The sequence below is a fragment of the Taudactylus pleione genome, unplaced genomic scaffold (assembly GCF_031769625.1).
Source record: "Taudactylus pleione unplaced genomic scaffold, aTauple2 ptg000186l, whole genome shotgun sequence".
Taxonomy (NCBI): domain Eukaryota; kingdom Metazoa; phylum Chordata; class Amphibia; order Anura; family Myobatrachidae; genus Taudactylus; species Taudactylus pleione.
The window spans coordinates 9,836,617-9,858,479 of record NW_028284588.1 but is presented as its reverse complement, the minus strand read 5'-3'; the positions used below and the strand labels follow the sequence as shown (position 1 = coordinate 9,858,479).

Here is a 21,863-nt window from a genome sequence, read left to right as displayed (position 1 = left end):
GTCAGGCACATAGTGGATACACCCTAGACGATGTGCCCGATATATCGCTCCGATCCGCCGGATCGGATGATATATAGTCTAGTGTGTCCCCAGCATCAGACCTGGAACTTATCACTTTAAATTATCTGCTAGATGTTTAACTATAAACCCTGTATTTCCTCTATACAGCGTTCTCAAAAGGAACTACAATTTTTAAACCCCACAGGTAAATAAACCCAAGATTGAAAAGAAATATAACTCCTAGGGGGGATTGTGCCCGCAGCTCTGCCTAATGGGCGCCCGATAGAGCAATTCAATTGTTGCTCAGGTTGGGCATGAATAGCCGCGGGTGCACACATTTTTGCTTGGAGCCTCCTAAGGTGCTAAGCAGAAATGTGCGGTAAGTCCGTGGTCTCAATGCCCAGACGTTTGGGCGGTCTAGCCAGGACTATAGGTTTAGCCGTTTTACGCAGCTAACCTCTGTATTAGGGCTCGATAAGGCATGGGCCAAAAATAATTTAATATCTTACCCCGATTCTATTTATAAAGAAATTGGCAAGGATTGGCTACTGGGACCTGAAAACATTTTCTTTACACCCTATTGAGTGCATGGAAATGCTGCTGAACAGATAAAACAGCTGACTTCCCCCATGGGAGTGACATGGCGTCTACCAACTGCTCTTGTGTATCCATTGTCCTTGAGCCACAAGGTGGAGTGGTTGTGTGCAGTTGAGATGCAGTCATGTAAAACCCTTGCTGATGCCACTCCACAATCTGCTCTAAAAACATCATGCTATAGGGATCATTCGTCAAGATGCAGGGCATTTCTGCTGAGCAAATCTGCCTTCCTGATGCCTCGCCCTTTATTGAAAACTGCTGACATAGCTGAAACATTTTGTTCCACCCTATGAAATAACCTGCGGGCTTCTCCCGTTGAGAGTGATCAAGATGCCTCACTGTGGTATGCCACCACTTGGAGAGCTCCATTTAGGTTGTCTACACCAACAAAGATACTTTGAAGACTGTCTGAAAACTTGACTGAGCAACTTAGTTTGACTTGTTCCATTTCAATATAACTGTGGACTGGAACTTCCAACAAAGAAACTTTCTACTTCAGGGTCCATAGGGTATCCACAGGATACCTTGGGTATAGGTGTGACGTCAGTCGCAGGGCACCAAAGAGTTAAGCTTTCAGCCTCCCAGGATGCACTAGGTCCCCCTCCTATACCCCGCCCCCGGGCCAAGGCACCTCAGTTTAGTTTGGTGCCCGGCCGGAGTCGGGTGCACCTGTTGGAGTGGGGGCTAGAAGAGCCCCTGAAGCTTTTTCTTCATGCAGCTGTGGCTGCACATCTGGATGAACAGCATGGACAGTCAGTCCTGACGTCCATGCTGTCTTCCCTACACCCCGCCGGTACCAGAACGCCGGTACTGATCCGGGGATGCTGGTGGGCGTCTGGGGTCACAGCTAGCGGTGACCCCAGATGCTCCGGACCATGGCCGGATTCAAGGGGGACAGAGGTAAGCAGCGGGGTCCCGCGGTGGGTCCCCGCTGATCACATGGTCCTAAGTCCCCAGGCAGGGGGCTCCCTGGGGACTGGCTGCAGCGTGGAGCCAGGCGACCAACCTGCGCTTCCACTACCCCCTGGGACAGCGGACCGCAGCAGAGCGGTAGCGCTGCGGCGTCCCAGGGGTTAAATGCATGCCAGGGGAGCGCGCCTTCCCTGTCTCACAGCCGGCGCCTCCCCCGCTGCACACAGCCCTCTCTGCACTGTGCTGACTGGTCCTGTGTCAGCGCTCCTCCCCCAGGCCAGCTTCTCTCTGCTCCTCGGCGGCCATCTTCTCTGCAACGCATGGTGAACGCTGCTGGAAGTCTGGAAGGAAGCATCGTGGTCTGGGTCCCCCCGCATACCTCTCCTCCGCTGTGGCTCAGGTCTGTGTCTGTAGTTGAGTGATCAGCGCTGTTAGTGCAGGAATTGTTATTTCTCTGCATTGTATGTGACTGTGCTAGCGCTGCCTGTAACTTTTCTTCTCTAAACTGTCAGCTTTATTACTGTCCCTGTTCTTTCTGCTAAAGCCCTTGCGGTGCGGTGCTGCAGGGTGGTCTCTCACCTATTTAATAATTAATTGGTGAGAGAGGTCACATACGTGGTGCCATCATGTCTGAAAGTGATTTTCCCCTCCGGCTACAGTGTACCACGTGCAAAGTACCGTTAGCGGAGGGGGAGGGTAGCGCGGAGGGCCTTTGCCGGCAGTGTTTGTCCATGGCGCGGCCTATTACGGTTACAGCACCGGTACAGGAGCCGCCCTGGGCTTGTTTCGCTCAGGCGTTAACAGCTTTAGTGGGCCAGTTAGCTCCGCAGCCCGCGTTTACTCCGATGGGTTTGTCCCAGCAGTCTGTGGTGTCGTCACCCATGCAGGGGTTCCCACGACAATTGGTGGTACCCCACAGTCTCCCTATTTCCCCGCTCCCGGGTTCTCAGGAGCCAGCGTGGGTTAACTCCCTGACGAGTTCTGTACAGCACTTGTCGGATGTGTTGCAAGGGGAGTCTGTGATGCGGCCTCATAAAAGGCCGGTGGCGTCTCTGTCCGCTCCTTATGAGGATGACGAAGGGACGTCTGATGATGGGGAGATTCTGGATCCTTACGATCAGGAACCTCTCCATACTAAGGACGCTGATGCTAAGTCCAAAGTATATATTCCTGGACTTATTCGGGCGGTCCGCACAGCCTTGGTGATTGAGGACGAAGTTCCCCCAGCGGCTAAATCTAAGTATGCCTTTTTCAAAGATGTGAAGGGCGATGCCACAGTCTTTCCTCTTTCGGGTCAGTTGGTGGACCATTTAGAGGAGGCGTGGAAACAACCTGGCAAAAGATACCAGCCGCAGAGACGCCTGGCGGTGGCTTATCCGTTCGCGGATAATTATTTTGCTAAGTGGGAATCCCCTCCACAGGTGGATTCTCACGTGACCCGTCTTGTCCGTAGTCCCACATTGCCGATGCCATCCATGTCCTCCCTTAAGGATGCTACGGACCGCAAGGTAGAAATCTGCCTGAAGTCCGCTTATTCCCTTGCAGGGGGGGCAGCACGGCCGGCTATGGCCATTTGCTGGGTTGCCAGAGCGATGGAGCGCTGGGCGGATTCATTAGAGGCTTCTTTTGAATCCGACTGTCCGGCCGAACAGGCGGAGTTGATTGGCAATCTCCGTGATTCGGCCACCTACATCAACGAGGCGGCTCTAGACATTAGTACTCTGGTGTCTAGAATTTCTTCAGCAGCGGTAGCTGCTCGTCGCACCTTGTGGCTGCGATCCTGGAAGGCGGACGCAGATTCTAAGAAAGGTCTGGAAGCGTTGCCGTTTACCGGAGAAGTTCTCTTCGGTCCGGATCTGGATAAGATTGTGGCCACGCTGGCGGCAGCCAAATCTGCTTGTCTCCCGTCGGCCGCTGCTCCTTCTGGTTCTGGACCATCGTCCTTTCGGTCATCTAGGGCCCAGGGCAGGCCCAAACCACAGTCGTTTCCTCGACAGGCTGGCCCTAAGAAATCGGTCAAGCCCCGGAAACAGGCATGGAGTACCAGACGTCCGGCCCCCAAGCCAGATGACAAGCCTGCGGCCTGACGGTCCGGGTCTCCCCTTGGGGGATCCCAGGGTGGGAGGCCGCCTGCTGCAGTTCTCCCGGTGTTGGTCGTTCACTACGACAGACACTTGGGTTCTGGAGGTGGTCTCCCACGGGTACGCCCTCTCCTTCCGGCACAGACCCCCGGCTCGATTCTTCACCACGGGTCTACCATCAGACCGGAACAAGGCTACGGAGCTGCGGAAGGTATTGCACACTATGCTCCAGGCTGGAGTTATAGTGCCTGTTCCATTCTCCCAGAGGGGCCAGGGTTTCTATTCAAATCTATTTTTGGTACAGAAACCCAATGGGTCATATCGTCCGATTCTCAACCTCAAAGCACTCAACAAGTCTTTGCGGGTCCCGAAGTTTCGGATGGAGACCCTACGGTCCATCATTCTGGCGCTGGAACCTGGGGACTACATGGTGTCATTGGACATACAGGACGCTTACCTGCATGTCCCTATTCTTTTGCGCCATCAAGAGTTCCTTCGGTTTGCAATCCGCAGCGACCACTTCCAGTTTCGGGCGTTACCTTTTGGCCTGGCGACAGCACCACGTGTTTTCACCAAGGTGATGGCGGTCATGGCGGCTTCTCTGCGGCTGCAAGGAGTCCGCATGTTGCCGTACTTGGACGACCTGTTATTGGTGGCAGGATCTCCAGAGCTCCTGTTACACCACTTGGACCTGACCATTGCACTGCTGCAACGGCACGGCTGGCTAATCAACTGGCAGAAGTCCACTCTAATCCCGTCTCTGAGGATTCTGCATCTTGGAGCCTTATTGGACTCGGGACAGCAAAGGATCTTCGTGACGGAGGACAAGATCTCTGCTTTACAGTCAAGGGTGCGCAGTTGTCTGCACAGCCGCCGGGTGTCCTTACACTCGGCGATGAGGTTACTGGGCTCCTTGGTGTCGGTGTTCGACATGGTGGAATACGCCCAGTTTCACTCCAGACCTCTGCAGCACCTGATCCTGTCCAAGTGGAACGGGCTGCCTCAGTCTCTGAAGTTCCAGACGATTGTGCTCACCCCGGAGGTTCGCCTGTCCCTTGCGTGGTGGTTAAAGACGACCCACCTCAACAAGGGACGTCCGTTCTGGGTTCCAAATTGGGTCCTGTTGACAACGGACGCCAGTCTTCGGGGCTGGGGAGCAGTTTCGGGTCCACACTTGTTCCAGGGCAGGTGGACGCCGACAGAAGCGGAGTTTCCAATAAATATCTTGGAACTCCGTGCGGTCTTCAATGCTCTCCTGCAGGCACAGCGGTTTCTCCGGGGTCACCCGGTGCAGGTCCAGTCGGACAATGCTACCACCGTGGCCTACATAAACAGGCAAGGAGGAACTCGCAGTCGGGCGGCTCTCGTAGAGGTCTCTCGGATCCTGGTTTGGGCGGAGCGCAATCTTCCGGCCATATCAGCGGTCTTCATCCCGGGAGTGCTAAATTGGGAGGCGGACTTTCTAAGTCGCCAGGACGTTCATCCAGGGGAATGGTCCCTGCACCCGGACGTTTTTCAACTACTGGTGGACAGGTGGGGTCTTCCAGAAATCGACCTCATGGCGTCCCGGCACAACAACAAGTTGCCGGTGTACGGGTCTCGCACAAGAGACGAAGGGGCGTCTCTGGTGGATGCTCTGTCCGTCCGGTGGACGTTCAGGTTCGCATACCTGTTCCCTCCGGTCTCCCTTCTTCCACGGGTGATCCGGAAATTCAAACAGGAAGGAGGGACGCTCCTGTTGATAGCTCCCGCGTGGCCCAGACGGCACTGGTTCTCAGACCTTCAGGGTCTGTCCGTGGACAGTCCTCTGCGGTTGCCGCTACGACCGGACCTTCTGTCTCAGGGTCCTTGTCTTCACCCGGACCTGACTCGGCTGTCTTTGGCGGCGTGGCTGTTGAGACGGCCATGCTGAGGTCCCGGGGGTTTTCCAGCTCTGTGGTGCGTACCATGTTACGAGCTCGGAAACAGTCTTCCGCGAGGATATACCATCGCGTGTGGCATACGTTCTTCCAGTGGTGTCGACCGAGAGGTTATGCACCGCGGGAGTTTCGTCTGTCTCGGATTCTCGCCTTCCTGCAAGCGGGACTAGATCATGGGCTTCGCCTTGCTTCTTTGAAGGTACAGGTTTCGGCCCTATCTGTCTGGTTTCACCGTAGGATTGCTACAGTCCCGGTTGTGCGCACCTTTATGCAGGGTGTTCTCCGTATTCAGCCGCCCTTTGTTCCACCTGTGGCGCCTTGGGATTTGGCTGTGGTCCTGAGGGCTCTCCAAGGACCGCCGTTTGAACCACTGGGCTCAGTGGATATTAAATGGCTAACAGCTAAGACTGTTTTCCTTCTGGCCGTTGCTTCAGCCAGACGTGTTTCTGAGTTAGGGGCTCTTTCTTGTAGACCCCCTTTCTTGGTTTTTCATGGGAACAGGGCAGTGCTCCGCACTCGGCCCGAGTTTCTTCCCAAAGTTGTTTCCCAGTTTCATGTTAACGAGGAAATAGTTGTTCCGGCCTTTAACTCACCGGGTCTTTCCGTGGGTGAGGCCTCTTTGGATGTTGTGCGGGCCTTAAGGACTTATGTTGACCGCACTTCTTCGTTTAGGAAGTCGGACGCTTTGTTGTCCTCTATGGCTTCTGTAAAAAGGGTTGGCCTGCTTCAAAGCAAACTTTGGCAGCCTGGATCCGTATGGCTATTTCTGAAGCTTATCTTCATGAAGGCCTACCGGTCCCTCCTTCTCTGAAGGCTCATTCCACTAGGTCTGTGGGTCCTTCGTGGGCAGCTCGACGTGGTGCCTCGGCAGTTCAGATCTGCAAGGCTGCTACGTGGTCTTCTGTCCATACCTTCGTGAGGTATTACAGGTTTGACACCTTCGCCTCTCAGGATGCTTCCTTCGGGCGGCGGATTCTCCTTTCTGCACAGGAGCGTCCCCACCCTTAAAGGATACTGCTTTGGGACATCCCCAAGGTATCCTGTGGATACCCTATGGACCCTGAAGTAGAAAATATGAGATATGGTAAGAACTTACCCTTGTTATCTCTATTTCTACGAAGTCCATAGGGTTCCACAGGACTCCCGCCCTGTCGCACCTGTGCTGCAGATGGGCTTTGCTCTGGTCACCGGTTTTCCGTCTCCCTCTGGTGAGAATGTGATTCTTGTATGTGTCCAGATCTTTGTTCTCTCTCTTCCTTCTCCTCCTCCGGCCTATGGCTTGGTAACTAACTGAGGTGCCTTGGCCCGGGGGCGGGTTATAGGAGGGGGACCTAGTGCATCCTGGGAGGCTGAAAGCTTAACTCTTTGGTGCCCTGCGACTGACGTCACACCTATACCCAAGGTATCCTGTGGAACCCTATGGACTTCGTAGAAATAGAGATAACAAGGGTAAGTTCTTACCATATCTCATATTTTGCAAACTATACAGCTTTGAAATTCTTTCCGAAACCTTTATGCATAAGAAGATAACGCTGTCTGAAAGCCAACATAAACTTTACCAGATTGAGTAATGAGTGTATTTTGTGCCTGTCAAGAATTCTCTTTTCTGGTCTTTAGGAATAATTTTGGTACGGTCACAAAATTTAAAAGGTTGACCCTGAAATGGAAATGGGGAAACAGCAAGGCATTCTGGGAAGACATTAGGGACTTTACCATATCAGAAATTATGTAACCATTCATGATTTCCATAGACACCATAGAGTAGGTTTACTAACCATATCAAAGCTGTCCATCATTGGCTGCTTTAACCTGTAGTTTTAAAACTGGAATAAGAATTTATTTTAAACCAGGCTTGTTTAGCATTTAGTTCTACTGTCGTTTTAAAGCTATTGTGCAAAGCTGCTGATCAGCGGCTGTAAAACACCACCGTTGGTAAATCCCCACCAACAATGAACTATTTCTGTTTAAATCTTTTTTTTTTAATATTGAACAAACTCAAAGATTACACTTTGGACTTGTCAACTCAATCCTGAGTCCAAAAAATGGTAGCCCCTAGTTCCTTACATCTCTTCTAGCATTGGGATCCCTCTGAGGAAATTAAGGCCTGAATGAATCCTCAGTGTCTCACATTTCACCTAGTCCCTGGTAAGATCAGTGTATCCATAATGTTGCACAAATCTATTGTTTCTCAGCCAGCAGTCAAAATAAAATCGAGCCCCACTGGCTTTTGAAAACAAGCAGATAGGCTCCTACCAGAGACGTACCTGGTGGACCATATTCCCACCATGCCAAATTATTTTCTGAGCTTTTTGAAGTTGATCACTTAGCTGACCCAACCTGCTGCCATTAAAATTTTCTTGGCGAAAGGAAGAAGACTGAACTCTTGAAGTCTGACCCATAAATTATCCAGAGGCATGTAGGACTGGAACCTAAGGCACGCCACTTTAGAACATTGACAGACTGAAAAGGAGCGTTTCTTCACCCACCACATTGCCTAGTTGTTGATTTTTATCCGGTACTGGACTAAAGACGACCTTTTGTTTAAAAAGTAGACGCTTAAGTCTTCTAATTAGGGGTGAGTGGATTCGGTTCTACTCTGTTCCGTTCGGTTTTAAAAACCGAATCTTATTGGCTATCCAAAACTCGTGACAGCTGATACCCAATAAGATTCGGTTTTTAAATCCGAACGGAACCGAGTAGAACCGAATCCGCTCACCCCTACTTCTAATGTTCTGCATCTGGTATGTCACTATGTTTCAGTACATTCTCGACAGCAGAAGGTCAACATTAATGTTGACACCTGCAAAATGTCAATATTTTCGACATTGCTAAGAGATATAGGGGTATATTTACTAAAGTGTGAGTTTTTAGAAGTGGAGATGTTGCCCATAGCAACCAGAGTCTAGCTATTATCTTCTAGAAGGTCATAGATGTTAAGGAGAATCTGGTTGCTATGGACAACTTCTCCACAACTAAAAACATGCACTTTAGTAATATATCCCATCGGAGTTAGTATTGCGTTGGGGAGAGAATCAGTAAAAAGTCAATATTCGAACAATATCGACAACATTATGAATGTCGAAGATGTATACTGAATTCCTCCCAACCACCTCCCTAGTTCTAGTTTGTAGAGGCTGAAAAAGGAAGAAAACACGTTGCTGCCATTACGAGTGTCCCCACACCATTTCCGATGGTACATTTCCCATCCAGTGTCTACGAAAATTGTAATCTGCAATACCTAGCCCATGGAGTGCCAGTTGTGGATAATACAAATTTATTATTAATTTTGGTTTTGGACTTGCGGGTCATTCCAAAAAAAGTTACTTTTCAACCCGACCGTCTCAGATTTAAGTGAAATTTGGTGGGGTGATAGACTGCATAAAGTTAACTCTCATGTTAAATTTTAACTTTCCGTGAAATACAGTGTTCATGCTACAGGGCTGCAAACATGAGAATTTTTTTTTTTAATTTATGCTTGCAAGGTCAACTAAACTTTGCTTCTAAGGGTTTTATTCAATTAGCGTTGAAAACAGCCATTTGTTTCAACTTTGGCAAAAACGCCCATTTTCGCTTTTGCCCTAAATGTGGTGGCTTCAAAACAAGACCAACATGAAAGTTCTAAGGGACCATAGTTTTCATAAAAAATAGTTTTATATTTAAATATTGACTTTTACATTTCAAGGTCACATGATGTGACCTTGGATATCTTAAACACTTTTTTTTTTTTTTTTTAATTTTTTTGTTATACACTTAAATACAATCTCTTTTTGGTAAAAGTTTAATTTTGGGAGGCCTTTGGGAACAGGAGCAAAAAAAAAAAAAGTATGGCAGTTTAACCCTTCTTGCACTAACCATGCAACTGGCAAGTCCAGACTTTCTTGTAGAGTGTCTCTGTTCTAGGGTTGGCCATCGATGGTTTTCCATAAAGGGTTACTATCGATGGTATCATCTGTGATAACCGTCGATTGTTATTGTATCATCTATTGTGAAAGATACTTTATAGAGTCTATCATCCTACTACATTTTGTGAAAATCTGAGAAGATCGGGTCGGAAGCTGTGATGATTTGGCTTGGAATGACCCTTGTGTAATGTATTACTTGTGAAACATTATCTTGTGTCATTATGATAAAGCTTTAAAACCAATATGAATATTTAACTTTGAAGAAAGTGAGTATCCACCCAGAGATAAAATTGCTCTTGCAGCATGATTGTGATATTTTAACAATATTCTATACTTTTTTTCTTAACTCTAACTTTCCCTTTCCTTCAGGATTTTATGATGTATGCTCAAAATTTTCCCCGAGGCACAGCTGCGAAGACGCAGGTTTGGCTACTGAGTTTTATTTTCTTTACTACTGCATTGCCTTAGATGATTAAGGCATGTATGTCTGAGAAAGAAAGGGTGCTACAGAATTGGTGGGAGGGGAGGGTACTTAACTGTAAAGAGGTGAGACTGAAATTGGGAAGACTTGTTGACAGAGTATATATTCTAGTTGAAGTTTGATTTTATAGAAGCATGAGCTATAATGTTAGATGTTTGTATCTGTATTGTATAGAGTTTATAGATTTGGTTATGCACTGAAGTGCCAAGTCATTTGATGGCAGTATGTAAAGGCAATGCTAGGTGGTTTCACTGCACTGACACGTCTTGGAAATGCCCAGACCTGCATCAGTTGTAATTTGACATCTTGTGAGTTAGTTTGACCACCGGCTCTGCTGCTCATGGCAATTATAAGAATTGAGTTCGAACGGGGCATGATAGTGGGTGCCGGACGGAAGGGACATTCATAGTTAGCACTGACACCTGACACAGTGCCTCACCTGGGCTTGTGACATCGTTAATTGGACCCCGGAGGTCTTGCAACATGTGACGTGGTTTGATGAGTAATGGTTCCGGTTGTTTTCGGCTGATGGTAGAGTTTGGGTGTGGCATGGACCCCAGTTATCAACAAGGCACCGTGCTGGCTGGTGGTGGTTCCGCTATGTAGCGTTGGTTGAAGACCATTTGCAGTCCTTTGTGAACTTAATGTACCCCCACAACGATGGAATTTTTCCAGCAGAATAGTGCACCGTTGTCCAGAATTGGTTCAAGGAGCATTCTGGAGAGTTCTGTCTAGTGGTGTGGCCACCACCTTCGTCCGACATGAGCCCAAACGAGCATTTACAGGACGTGGTGGAGAGGTCCATTTGCTTCCAAGATCCTGCACCTACAAATATCAGGAAACTGTCCAGAGGGCATGGGTCAACATCTCTCCAGAGGTCTTCTTCTGTCCACTTGTGGAACCGATGCCATGTCGAGTTGCTGCACTTTTCAGGGCTAGTGGGGGTCCTACGCGATACTAGGCATATATCCGATGACATTTGGCACTTCAGTGTTTCTTATAATATATAGATAGGTTTAGAGTTAAGTAAAATAGACAGATGCTAGTGAGGTGTTTTTTTTTTTTTTTCTTTTGTGGGGGATACAGAAACTGAAGAAGCTGTTGCCATTCTGCGAGGATCATTAATTCTCATTTTTATTAAGAACATATAACCCTAATTTGCTGCCACTTTAACAGGGATCAAAAGGAGGAGTGAACTGGTCAGTTCTCCACATATATTGCACAGTACCCATTTTTTTATTTACCCCCTAACTAACGGAAAAATTGTCCTGTTAAAGAACTCTGTTACAGCAGGAACCCCGTCCCTGTTCAGTGATGCGCATACTTATAGTGCACCTTTGCTAAAGGCATTAGTTTAGCATAGTTCTATTTAGCAGCTTGCATGGTCTACAAAGGCAAGCATTCACTGTGCATTTTCCCTTCAATTATTGAGAACACTGAGTACGTCACACCTTCGTTAAATTCATGGATTTCTTCTTCAGGATCCATAGGAGGTCCACAGGGTTGACCTTGGGTTATAGCTGGTTTTGACTGAGGTGCCTGTGGCTCGGGGGTGGGCTATAGAGGAGGATGGACCCAGTGCATCCTGGGAGCTACAGCTTTAACTACGTGGTGCCCGTGGATCCAGATCCAGCTTATACCCCAAGGTCAACCCTGTGTACCTGATGGACTTCAAAGAAAGAGAGATAACAAGGGTACGTTCTTACCATATCTCTCATTATACTACTACAGATTAAATACTTGGAATTTTTTATGTATGTTTAGGGTAGTGGTGTTTTTTTTTTTTTGCCAGAAAAGGTGTAAAAATGCAGGATTTTATATTGTTTAATGTTCTAACTAAAAATATTTAACTTCCAGAACAACCCAAATGCATCACTTACAAATCAGAACTCTGACGCTAAGAGGAACAGATTCTCATGCCAGGTGAGTTATTTATAGTGCTTTGGTTAATATTTTATACTATGCATCCTCTAGGCAAATATGACAATGGCACAATAAACTAGACTGGCATCCTAAAATACATCCACTAGCGGACACTGGAGGCTAAAGACAGTGGGGTATAGACTGTGCTGAGTAGGAGCTGGGCACTTTAAATTTAAGGTGTGACTAGCTCCTCCCCCCCTTTATACCCCCCTACAAGCCCAGTCTTAATCTCTTCCTGAGGGGAGCTAGACATGCATTCACACTCCTACTCAGGTTTGGGTATTTTAGTTAAAGCACTGCGGTGCTGAAGTAAGAAGCTTCATTGAGGAACAGGCAGCAGCTGCACTGCCTGTCTGCAACGATGGAGCTACCGGGGGGACCCGACTGCTGAGACCACCATCTCCATTAAAGGGGGTTCCACATGCCGCTGCTTGCAGCGTTGCATAGCAGCCCCCATCAGTCAGACCGCAGCAGGCAGCACCGCAGTTCCGTGAGTATCTCCTGGCTCCCCGAATAGCGGGGAAGCCAGGTTAGCTTCTACACAGGCGGTACATGCAGCAGCAGGCTGCTCTGATTAGCGGGGAAGCCAAGAGACCGACATTAAAATATGTCTCAGCTATGGCTCAACAAATTGAACACACCGCTATATGAAAAACTAATTTACAGTGTCAGAGAGCACGCTTATAGTTAAAGATAAACGCCTCTGGAAGTGTGCTGGCGGCCATTACAAAGGACAATGTCTACTGTTAAGAATAACGCTGCTGCAAAGAAACTGGTAGCCTAACCTAATCTAAGTAAACTAACTCCCCATTGTTTGACACGGAGGGTGTTCTTGGCGTTGCTGCCTCTCAGCATTGGGGTCGTGAGTTCGGTTCCTACTGCGCCCCTTGCTGTGTGGAGTGTGTGTATTCTCCCTGTAAATATGCAATCCTGAACAACAAGCTTCAGGGATGTCATGTTCGCCGTATTGGACGGCGCAGGTTACATCCGTTATGTCCCATGCTGTCTGCTGCGTTGGAGGCTTCTCGGAAAGATAGAGGGGCTTCCGGGTCAGCGGCTCTAAGAGCATAAGTGAGGTCCTTCGCTAAATCCATTGTTGTCAAAGACCATGGCTCTTTCCCGTACTGTTAAGCAGTGTCAGAAGGGATAGAGCCTTTTTATTTTCTGCATTCCGCCAGTATTGCAGATAGAGGACACGAGTCCTGCTTTACAGTCTTTCTTTCTAAAGAAACAAAGACAAGCTACTGCATTTCCTGTTTCAGAAGAGCTGGATGCTCTTCTTCTGTCACCTTGGGAACATCCGAATAAAAGATTTTCAGATGTCCTTGTGGTTATTTATTTGTTTTTGTTCCTTTACTGCAGATGTCAAAGAATTTGCCTCTTCTGCCATCGGACAGGAGATTGAAGGCTGACACACCCCTCATGGGGCGCCACGTACATGTGTTCGAGACCCGCCCCAAGCACTAGTGACCACTCAATAGGCAGGCAACTGATGGGCTATCAGACGCTCTGCCAGTGGTCTGGAATGGGGATTTTTAAATTCTGCGTCCTGCGATTGTATTCTGCGGGGCTAACAAAGCAATTAAACTTTGGACATTTGGCGATTTAGGCGCGTAGAGGCCGTGGCTTAAACAATGGCAGGCAGATGTAGAATCTAAGTCCCACTAGAAGGTTATAATAGGGACCTTCATTTCGGTCCTTTAGTGCTCTGGGAACCTACGGCCACTCCACCTTGAACACGCCTGATCTCATCTAATCTCTTAAGCTATGCAGGGTCAGGCCTGGTTAGTACTTGGACCGCCTGGGAATACCAGGTGCTGCGTTCAGGTGGTTACTTCAGAGGCGGGACATCGATTTCCTGTGGTTCCAGAGGACGTGGCGGAGCCACAACAACATCTGCTCATCATGAGGTTACTTCTCCTACCAAGCCTAGTGCACGGCTTCTCTCATCTGGGGGTCCCCAGAGTGGGAGCATATCTTTGGTGCTGTACATAAACAGACCCAGAAGTCGGGCGGTTAGGAAGGAAGTATTCCGGTTTCTAATGTGGACGGTAAAGTTCGAGACTACATTCGGCAATCTTTATTCCAGACGTAGAAAATTGAGAGGCAGACTACCTCAGTCAGCAGGCACTGCATTCAGGGGAATGGGCACTACATATGCAGGTTTTTCAACAGCTGGTCCAACCGTGGGGTCTACCACAGGACGACCTCATGGCATCACAACTGCCTCTCTACTGTTCTCGGACGAGAGACCCAAAGGCAGTGAAAGTGGACACACTGGCAGTTCCAATTGGTCTACCTGTTTCCTCTTTTCCCTCAGATTCTACAACGCATCAAAAGGGAGAGGGCCAAGGTTCTATTGGTAGCTCCGGATTGGCCTTGCAGAGCTTGGTATTCCAACCTTCAACTTCTGCTGATCGACGATCCGTGGCCACTACCTCTGAGAGAAGATCTCTTACTACAGGGTCCTTTAGTCTATCCAGACTTAATGCGGCTACGTTTGACAGTGTGGCTCTAGAAAGGACCATCTTAAGTCATAAAGGGATCCCGTCCAGGGTAATTCCTGCGAGGCTTGGAGCTCGGAAGGTAGTTGTTTATAAACATTACCACTGTATTTGGAAGACTTGTTTCATGGTGTGAACATAGAGGGGCTCCTCCTACGAAATTCAGCATAGTCGGATTTCTGCAAGCAGGCTTCTCAGTTGGTCTGCAGTTGGGTTCTCTGAAAGTTCAAATTTCAGCTCTGACTGTTTTCTTTCAGAAGAAGCTAGCCTTGATACCGGACGTACAGACTTTTCTCCAAGGTGTAATTCTGTTACATCCACCCTTTGTTCCTCCTACAGCTCCATGGGATTTGGAGCTCGTTGTTTCCTTCTTGCAGTTTCCTCTGTTCGAACCTTTGGAGTCTGTGGAGATAAAATACCTTTTGTGGAAGGTAACACTTCTACTCGCACTGGTCTAAGCCAGGAGGGTGTAGGAACTGGGATCTCTGGGCCTGATTCAGACCCACTCGCTGAGCGCTTGCAAGCGGGTCGATGGTGCCCTAGCGCGCATGCGCACGACAGAGGGAGCTCCGTCGTGCACATGCGCGAGACACGAATAACGACTGGGTAGCCGTCGTTATGGGTCTCGCACCAAAGGGGGTGTGCTGTCGATGAGTGACAGCACGCCCCCTTTGGTGGGCGTGCCGGGGGCATGGCTGCCAGACTGAGGCGCTCCCATGGGAACGCCTACCGTCTGGTTCCGGCCCCACTGACGTCACTGGTGATGTCAGTGGGAGTGATTTTGGCTCTGATAGAGCCAAAATCACTCCAGGGCTTGCGGTCACCGAGACCCTACTGTAGGGTCTCGTCGCAAGCCCAATGGGCGCGATGGTCTTGACCATCGCGACCATCATCATGGACGCTCGCATAAGCTGTGGGTGGTAACCCACAGCTATGCAAGCGTCCAAAAGGCCACTTTGAAAAAAAAAAAAAAACCACGCCCTGATTCAGAGCGGGCCCTGAATCAGGCCCTCTATCCTGTCATCCTCTCTACTTGCAATTCATGAAGATAGAGCGGTACTCCGTACTAAAATGAATTTTGTTCCTAAGGTGTTTTTTGGATTTCTAAATCAACCTACCTATTGTGGTACATGTTCTTCCACAGGATTCACCCTCATCTAGATTTTTGGATGTTATTAGGGCTCTTCGCATCTCTGTGAAGAGGATGACATCCATACGTAGAACAGACACACTATCTGTTTTGTATGATGCTGTTTGTCCTCGCTAGCCAGTTTTCAAACAGTCGCTTGTTCGCTGGATTTGTCTGACCTTCAGACAGGCGGATATGGCATCATCTAGGAGACAGCTTTCTTGGCCTAGTGGTAGTGTGATGGTTTTGCATTGCTATGGTTCAGGGCTCAGATCCCACCACAGCCTCTGTTTTAGAGCCTCCGCCTTTTTGGCACAGGGCATTACTCTCACTCAGTGGGTTCCTTGTGGGCAACTGTTCGCTGGGTTTTCTATGGCGGTACTTTGCCGAGTGGCTACTTGGTCTGGCCAGCATACCTTTTTATTACTTTTTTTTAAATTTTTTTTTAAATATAGTTTTGACATGTTTACAGCCTCTGCAGCGCCGGTCTGTTTCGCAGGGTTCCCAGCATTTTCCCGCCCGTAATGGGAGCTCTGGCACGTCCCCACTGTCTTTAGCCTCCAGTGTCCCCTAGTGTATGAAGGAGAAAACAGGATTTTGGTACTTACCGATAAATCCCTTTCTCCAATTCCATAGGGGACACTGGATGCCCACCCTGCGCTGTTCCTTCCTGCCAGGGTTGTGGTCATGTTTTATATTGTAGTTTGGTGCCTCTGGTTGTGTTACTGTTTTTCAACCTTTTCTTATGTTATGTGTACTTTCTTCGCTTCCTCCTCTTCAGTTTTGTCTTTTTCTCAGCTCCCCTCGGGCTTGTTGGGGGGGTATAGAGGGGGAGGAGCTAGTCACACTTAAATTTTAAAGTGCCAAGCTCCCACTCAGCACCGTCTATACCCCACTGTCTTTAGACTCCAGTGTCCCCTGTGGAATTGGAGAAAGGGATTTGTCGGTAAGTACCAAAATCCTGTTTTATTTTAAATCTTGGGTTATTTTCCTAGTGAAAGAACAAAAAATAATTGGAAACTTCTGAGAAGAAAGTTACTGAAAACTAAATTAGTGTTATTGATCTAGGAATCCATTTACAATTGTTGGGAATGTCAGGAATTTGGATCCTGAAGAATTACAAAACTACTTGATCCCTTCACTGTTGGAATCCGTAGGTTTGTTTAGGTTGACACCACGCATCATCCTTTTGTGAAGGATGATCCATCTGACCATATAACCTTCCCCTGCTATGCTTACATGGAGGCCAAACATGGTTTTCAAAGATCGTTACTACAGTACATGTTTTCTAGAACATCTGTATAATCTATAACAGGACTCCTTGTTGGCATATGGTGTTTTGTGTTTGACCATGTTAAATCTGCTTTCATACCATAAATTGTGTGTTTTGTTTCAAGATGTTATGCTGGTTATAGAATGTAATCTCTTTTTTTTTTTCTTTGTTGTGCAGGGCTGCAACTTCTCCTGTAATTCTTTTCAGAACTTTAAAATACATTTGCAGCAGACAAATCATGAAGAAATAGAAAATGCAATGACTCAGGTAGGGTACTTCAATTTAAAAGTCACGTTTAAATTTGCTAAAATATTTTAAGATGTCTAAAAATTGTACTAGGTTAATTTAAAATGTATATAAAAATTAAAATTGGTAAAGTTGTTGTAGACATACTCACCTCCCATTGCTGCAAGGGATCTGTGCATCAAAACTTGTAGGAATTGGTGTACCAGCTACTATGCAAATTGGCAGATATGCAGAAGCTTTCAATTTTAGAATGTGTAAGTGAGGTCAGGGCACTTTTTGTTTTAGTTGTTCATCTCATGCAAGTGTGTCCCAAGTTTTGTAACTGGGTGAGGATAGGGCATCCTGTACCCAGTCAGATAATTAGATTGCGCACAGAAGCACTGTTTTTCTGCAAATGCTTATTAGCATAGTAGCAAGAGTAGAGCTGCTAGAAGATGTCAGCTGGGGGCTCGTCTCATGTGAATGCATTTTCATTCTTTGGTGGTACATCCGAGGTCCCTTTTTTAAACCTTCTAACAGGAAGCCCACAAATGTCTAATTATGCCCCTGTTGTGATGGTTTAGACTTTGCACACATTCCATTGCACAACCAGAAAGGTCAGACAGCTATATGTAACAGAATAATGCAAAATTTATGCTGAAAGATTGGTTGAATTGTGGCTGTGTATGAAGCTAAGTTCATATATCCCAATTGTCTACACTGTGCTAGAAAAATGAGACCATTTGATGGGTAATTAGTTGCAAGTGTATTGTTCTCATGACAAAAGTTATCTTTCACTTTTATATCTGAAATCCCTCAGACAAGTGCTAACTCTACACCTTATTCTTCATTTTAATTTCAGAAGGGTAAATTTCTTCAGCATGTAACTGATCTATCACAAATTAACCAGCTATTAGGACTGTATACTGGTGATGGTATGCTTTGGGCCCACATTGCTAGGAGGTGCAGTTGTAGTGGAGTTCTATCTCCTATGATTCTCCTCGTGGTAAAGTGAGGATACAGGTTGAGTCTCCCATATCCAAAATGCTTGGGACCAGGCGTATTTTGGATAACGGAATATTTCGTATTTTGGAATGTTTGCATGTCATAATGAAATATCTTGGGAATGGGACCCAAATATACACACCGCATGCATTTGTGTTATATACACCTTATAAACATCAGCCTGTAGGTAATTGTATACAACATTTTAAATAATTTTGTGGCTCAAGCAAAGTTTGTGTACAGAAAATAAATTAATTTGTTTTTTATATACACCTTATACACACAGCCTGAAGGTAATTGATACAATATTTTTAATAATGTATGCCTTAGACAAAGTTTGTACTTTGAACCATCAAAATTCAAAGGTTTCAGTATCTGTCATGCCAAAATAATTCCGTGTTTCGGAATATTTGGATATGGGAGACTCAACCTGTATTTATAAGAAATGATGAGCATTATGTGAGATGCCAGAATGGTGTCTGGTTTATCACCAATGTAGCGGATATTGTCCATGCAATCTGGCACAGTTTTTAAAAGAGCATATAGATGAAGAGCAACATTCCCCATGTTCCGCACAAGTGTAATACATGGGGTTGTTTTTGTGGGGTTGAATATTGAGGCTAACATTTTAGAAGTCTTATGGGTTTAATTTAAGACCTAAGAATATTTAAAAAAAAATAAAAAATGTAGGACTGCTCTGTAAAATAATGGCATGACTGTCATAAGGGTTCCCGTAAAAGGTTGGTTCTTGGCTGCATTTCTTGGCTGTGTTTGTGCTTGATTGACTTTACAATGTGAAATTCCTTTTGAAAGACTTGAGTTCATTCTCAATTTAGAGCTGCATTATTAGACTATTGAGGTGAGAGAACATCCTACCTGCAGCTAATCTAACAGAAGCATAAGGGGCTGTCCAATGTATCAATTATTTCCCAGGGCCCCATCATTAATTTCCTCCTCCCCTTAGCCTATTCTTGGGGCTGTGGGATGCTGAAGTAGGGGAGGGGGACCAGTATGAAACCAGGCGATTAATGTCATTGCATATATAAGGTAATTGGTGCTTTCGTTAGACTTCGGTGGACTGGGGCGCTTAGTAATTAAATTTGCTGAACCTTCTAATAGGTTATGCTTAATCTTCTCTTTGGAGCTGAAAAATGGAGCATTATACTATATTCAGATACCATGGGTCTCATTTTACAAGAAGTTGATTTCGTATGAGGTAGTGCTTTGGAATGAAGGACCTGCATGAGATTGGTGACTTCTATTCTTCAATTAAGTCCCGACCACTTCTGTTTCTTAACTGTTGCATATTAATGCCATTTAGAAAGTGAACATTCAATCAGCCAAAAAGGCATGTTTGCATATCTGGAACTCTCTGAAAAGAAACTTCATTCTCTTATGGTTGTGGCGTCCATAATGAGATTCTGTTCCCAGGCTATCTTAAATTGGTGGCAATTGGTCAACACTATTGCAGTGGCTCTATCTGGTTTTGGCTTTCAAATTATAGTGCGTTTTTACCTTTCGATGTCATGAACATGGCAAAAATGATCAAGACAACACTGCGCTTGCTGCCTAGACTTAAACAAAAAGAAAATAATAATTGTTTAACATCAAAGAATGGATTTTGTAGATTGGGGTTGTAGGATCAACATTTAACTCCACACACTTATATTTTTAAATATAAGTATCGATCTCAACACATTTTTCTTGTGCACAGTTTAGAAATGAAATATCTAGGGTTCACTTTAGGATTTTTTCTTTCATCGTAATCACTGTGGAGGGAACGTTTTTATTTTGATCTGATAATAGGGATTTACGCCGGACGCAGAGTTCCTATTATGCCCCATAACAGGCGCACACTTGAAGTATTCCACATAGAAGTGCCCTATTGAGGCATTTTAATTTTCACTTATTACGCAGAGAAGGCAGTAAGAGTCAGCTTGCTTTTTCCTTCCAGCTGCACCATGCTTACACCTGAGTGAAAAGAATGTGAGAACTGCCTGCCCACAAAGTGGGATATTATGTGTAGAAGCCATGAATGGGAAAAATTACTGTTGAGGGCATGTGACAGTTGGGACAGTGCCGGGAATGTGGTCAGGTGGCAGCTTGGGCAGTACTGGGGGCAGGTAGCATGTTGCAGTTGGGGTAGGAAGGGCGTTATAAGGGAAGATAGTAGCATGTGCAAGGAGGGGGTTAGGGTAGATATCACCTGGGCTGTACTGTGGGCAAGAAGGGGGTTAAGGGCAGGCAATACTGGGGGTAGGGATACTGGGGGTGGGTAGCAGCTGGGCAGTACTGTGGGCAAGCAGGGGGTTAAGAGCAGGCAGTTCTTGGGATAGGGAGGGGGTAAGGGTAGATAATAGCTTGGCCAGTACTGTGGCAAGGAGTGGGTTGGGGCAGGCAGTACTTGGCGCAGTAGTCACTTCCATGACTTGCAGCCTCTGCTTATCCTTTCAGCACCTGGGTGTAGAGCTCAAGCTACTTCCTAGCTCCGGCAGTGTCTACCTCCCCCTTCCTGTGTGTGGAGAGCAGGCAGCTGGAGGGGCCTGACACATCAACATGATGGGGGCAACGCTGCTGTTGCAGCCAGGAGAGCTCCAGCTACCGCCTAGCTCAGGCAGTGTCCACCTCCCCGACTTCCTGTGTGTGGACAGCTGGCTGAAGGAGTCGGGAATGGAGTGCAGGCAGCTAGTGGAGCCTGGCACCACCAACATGATGGGGAAATGCTGCTGCAGCCGGTAATCACAGCTTGGCCAACGGGGGAATGTGTGCAGAGCCTGAGAGAGAGAGACTGCAGGCAGCACGACAATTGGCTGTTGAAAGACTGCGGGTGGTGGTTGGCTGCAGTGCGGGCTCACAGCCAGATCATAGTGCTGGGGCAGTATTGGGGTTAAGGAGGGGTTTAAGGGCACGCAGTGCTGGGGGTATGGAGGTGGTAAGGGTAGATGGTAGCTGAGGTAGTACTATAGCAAGGAGTGGGTTAGGGGCAGGCAGTACTAGGAGCAGTAGTCTCTTCCTTCTGGGAGCCCCCAGCCGTCTCACTAGTGCAGACTCATACAGCATGAGCTGCAGCCTCCCTTGTCCCCTCAGCACCTGGGTGTACAGCTCCAGCTACCTCCTAGCTCAGGCAGTGTCCACCTCCTCGACCTCCTGTGTGCGGAGAGCTGGCTGAAAGAAGTGGGGATGGACAGCAGGCTGCTGGAGGGGCCTGGCACCACCAATATGATGGGGGGGCTGCTGATACAGCCGGGAGAGTCACAGGGTGCACGATGGGGAAAGTGCAGAGCCTGATGGAGGGAGACATTGCAGACAGCATAGCAATTGGCTGTTGAGACACTGCAAGCAGGGATTGGCTGCTGTGCGGGCTTACACAGCCAGATCATGGTTCGTCTTGTTGGACCTGCTCATTTCCTTGAGTCCCAGGCAGCCATTTGAGGGTAAAAGATGCACTATAGTGCATTTGCGATCACTGGAGCTCCTGGGCAGTGCACTGCACATCACTGATGGCACTTCATGTTGCAGTGTGTTGTGCATTGCAGGCCTCATTGCGGCTGTGTGGAGGAGCGGGACACTTTTTCTGTCAGTGTGGTGCTTCGGAAAGGGCAGGTTTCATTTCTCCTTTCACAAAACAAGCCGGTGCGACAATCTGCTAAAATATCCTAGCGGCTACATCAATGTTATATGGAAAGGGCTGTATACATGTTGTAGACTTTGCTTACAAGCATTGTCATGCAAATAACAGCTGTGACATTTTTATAAGAAGACACACAGAAAAGCCAACCACTGCTCATTTCCTCTAATGTCCTACCAGTCAATGAGAAGTTTCATAATTGAGGCACTTAGAAGTAACCACCTTAAATTAACAGACTATATATACAGTATTAGTTATTGAGTTGCTCTTGCTTTACTTTCTAG

General features: G+C 47.1%; 1 protein-coding gene across 8 annotated transcripts in view; it reads left to right on the top strand.

Annotated features, from left to right (window-relative positions):
- The window catches only part of LOC148519653 (uncharacterized), a 146,023-nt gene that overhangs the window by 13,990 nt on the left and 110,170 nt on the right, over window positions 1-21,863 (top strand). For 7 of the 8 annotated variants that reach the window (XM_088476312.1, XM_088476313.1, XM_088476316.1 and 4 more), the window contains 3 exons: window positions 9,781-9,834; window positions 11,750-11,815; window positions 16,899-16,988. In XM_088476312.1, the coding sequence (XP_088332438.1) occupies window positions 9,787-9,834; window positions 11,750-11,815; window positions 16,899-16,988 (204 nt within the window). In that variant the 5' untranslated portion in view covers window positions 9,781-9,786. Of the gene's footprint in view, window positions 1-9,780; window positions 9,835-11,749; window positions 11,816-16,898; window positions 16,989-21,863 lie in introns of those variants that run through there. The other variant, XM_088476318.1, reaches the window with a different exon arrangement.